The following is a 2,201-nucleotide window of genomic DNA, read 5'->3' as shown; positions in this document are numbered from 1 at the left end:
GCCGCCGCCACCAGCGGGGCCGTTGACCGAGCAGTCCCTGGCCATGTGGCCAGGCTCCCCGCACTTGAAGCAGGCCCCACCGGCGCCTCCACCGCCGGATCTCCTCTGGCCGCCCCAGCCTCCGCCACCGCCACCACCGTACCCACCTCCGTAGCCGCCAGATCCGTCCCCGCCGCGGCCGCCGAAGCCCCCGCCGCCGCGAGATCCGCCACCGCCACGGGATCCGAAGCCGCCCCCGCCACCGCCGCCGCCCGCGCCGCCCTGCACGAAGGATCCGTCGGGGCCGGTGACGTCGACGGCCTTGGTGCGGCCGTCGTCGCCCTCCGAGACGGCGAACTCGACGACCTCGCCCTCGGCCAGCGAGCGGAAGCCGTCGGCCTTGATGGAGGACTGGTGGACGAAGAGGTCCTCGCTGCCGTCGTCGGGGGAGATGAAGCCGAACCCCTTGGTGTCGTTGAACCACTTGACCGTCCCCTTCATCCGCGCCTCCATCGCCATCGCAGCCCCCGAAACCCTACCGACGAGAAGATTTTTTTTCTCTCTCTCTCTGGCGCGGCCGCGATCGATCTTATCTGCTCGGGGTGGGGGAGGAGGCGGGGCTTATATAGGCGGCGGCGGGCGGGGTATACGAGGAGGGGAGGGAGGTGCGTGGAACAACCCCGGGACGCATCGGACGGTTGGTAGGATGCTGGGGGCCGTGATGGACGGCTCGCGGTGTCCTGGCGGACGTGGTTGGACGGGAGGAGGCTGACGTGCGGGGGCCGGTCTTCGCACGTGTGGGCTGGCCACCCGTCAGCGCCAGCCCTCGCCAGGTTGGTTTCTGTGGGCAGGGAGCCTGACCGGTGGGCCGCCGCCGGAGAGAGGGAGGGGGAGGTTGCTGGATCCGGTGTACGCGGGAATCAATTCGCTCTACGATTTGTGGGTTGTTAACCGAGCCAGGACCACGCGCCCGGTCTACCATGGCATCTCTGTTTCAAAAAGAAAAGGAGGCTGGATGGAACACTTCAAAAAGTAAATCTCATCTCAATTTGATTAGATATTTTGTATAAAGATCTATCCCGATTTGTTTTTCCATAGCCATTTTCAAATATATTTTTATAAAGATCAATTCCGATTTGTTTTTCCATAGCTATTTTTAAAGGGGCGCGCTAAGCGTCAACCGGCTGGTCTTTTTAAAATCCAACCACGCCACGAGCCATCTGATTCATGATGCTCACCGTACAATCATTCTTCTCTTTTTCCCCATTGCAACTGGGTGCTTATTGCATAGCATTTATGGCTTATGGTTCATGAAGTGCGATAAGAGTCTCGTTGTAATTGTTGCAACATGACCCTTTCTGCAAAAGTGATCTCCGACGCGCCAACAAGATCCTTGTCGCAAAAAAGTTTGTTGTTTAGCAAAAAAAATAGTACTCCTACACCGTTTTTATTTGTAAGCTACGAGTTTTCTCGTCAATTTTCAATAAAAAAAATGGCCTCGATTTAAAAATGGGTTGTGCTAGGTGTCTCCAGGTTGATCCAAATCAACTGCCTCGTCAGTCGCTCCATTATCACGCTTTGGGCCATCTCGATCAACGCATCGTCCCTCAAAATGCCCTAGGAGCATATGCTCGTGCTTCCCTCAACGCTTTTAACAGCGACCCATTAGCTTGCAGCTGTGGAGGTGGCGTCCCTTGTATTGCCAGTGCTAGTGCATCGACGACAGATCTGAATTCTCGGTGCTCACCCCTTGTACCACCAACGAAAAGCAACGACCGCCCTTGTAGCATTAGTGATCATCGGCAACAATCATGCTACCGGTGGCGGAGCGGCGGTCGCCCTTGTACCATCAGCGATTTTTGCAGCACTCGCGCCCAGCCTACGGCAAGTGACGACCCACCTTGCAACACTATTGCTCTTCAGCACCTCAACCCAGCCTGCGGTGTCGGTCCTTGTCTCACTACCGCAGATCCGAATGGCAGCGACCCATCATTAGTTACCGGTCCGATGACCACGCGTAAATGATGAGCATTAGCGCTAACCGGCACCCCGAGGTGTAGGCTTTTGGGGCTCGGTTGCATGCTTATCACAGGTCTAAAACCGGCTGATGTCTAATAATGTGTAATAATGACCAAAATGGAGCCAACATTATCACTAATCGGCTATTATCGTTGACCCACCTATGTAGTACATTCAAATTAGACTGTTCGGTTTTCCCTTCG

General features: G+C 56.2%; 1 protein-coding gene across 2 annotated transcripts in view; it reads right to left on the bottom strand.

Annotated features, from left to right (window-relative positions):
• LOC119322888 (glycine-rich protein 2-like) overlaps positions 1 to 574 on the bottom strand; it is a 1,383-nt gene extending 809 nt beyond the window's left edge. Inside the window, exon 1 of one of the 2 annotated variants that reach the window (XM_037596425.1) lies at positions 1 to 574. In XM_037596425.1, coding sequence (XP_037452322.1) covers positions 1 to 498 — 498 coding nt within the window. In that variant the 5' untranslated portion in view covers positions 499 to 574. The other variant, XM_037596426.1, reaches the window with a different exon arrangement.
• Positions 575 to 2,201: the final 1,627 nt, after the last annotated feature.

Source organism: Triticum dicoccoides, chromosome 6B, assembly GCF_002162155.2.
Source record: "Triticum dicoccoides isolate Atlit2015 ecotype Zavitan chromosome 6B, WEW_v2.0, whole genome shotgun sequence".
Taxonomy (NCBI): domain Eukaryota; kingdom Viridiplantae; phylum Streptophyta; class Magnoliopsida; order Poales; family Poaceae; genus Triticum; species Triticum dicoccoides.
The sequence above is the reverse complement of the archived record's forward strand: the minus strand, read 5'-3'. Positions and strand labels throughout refer to the sequence as shown.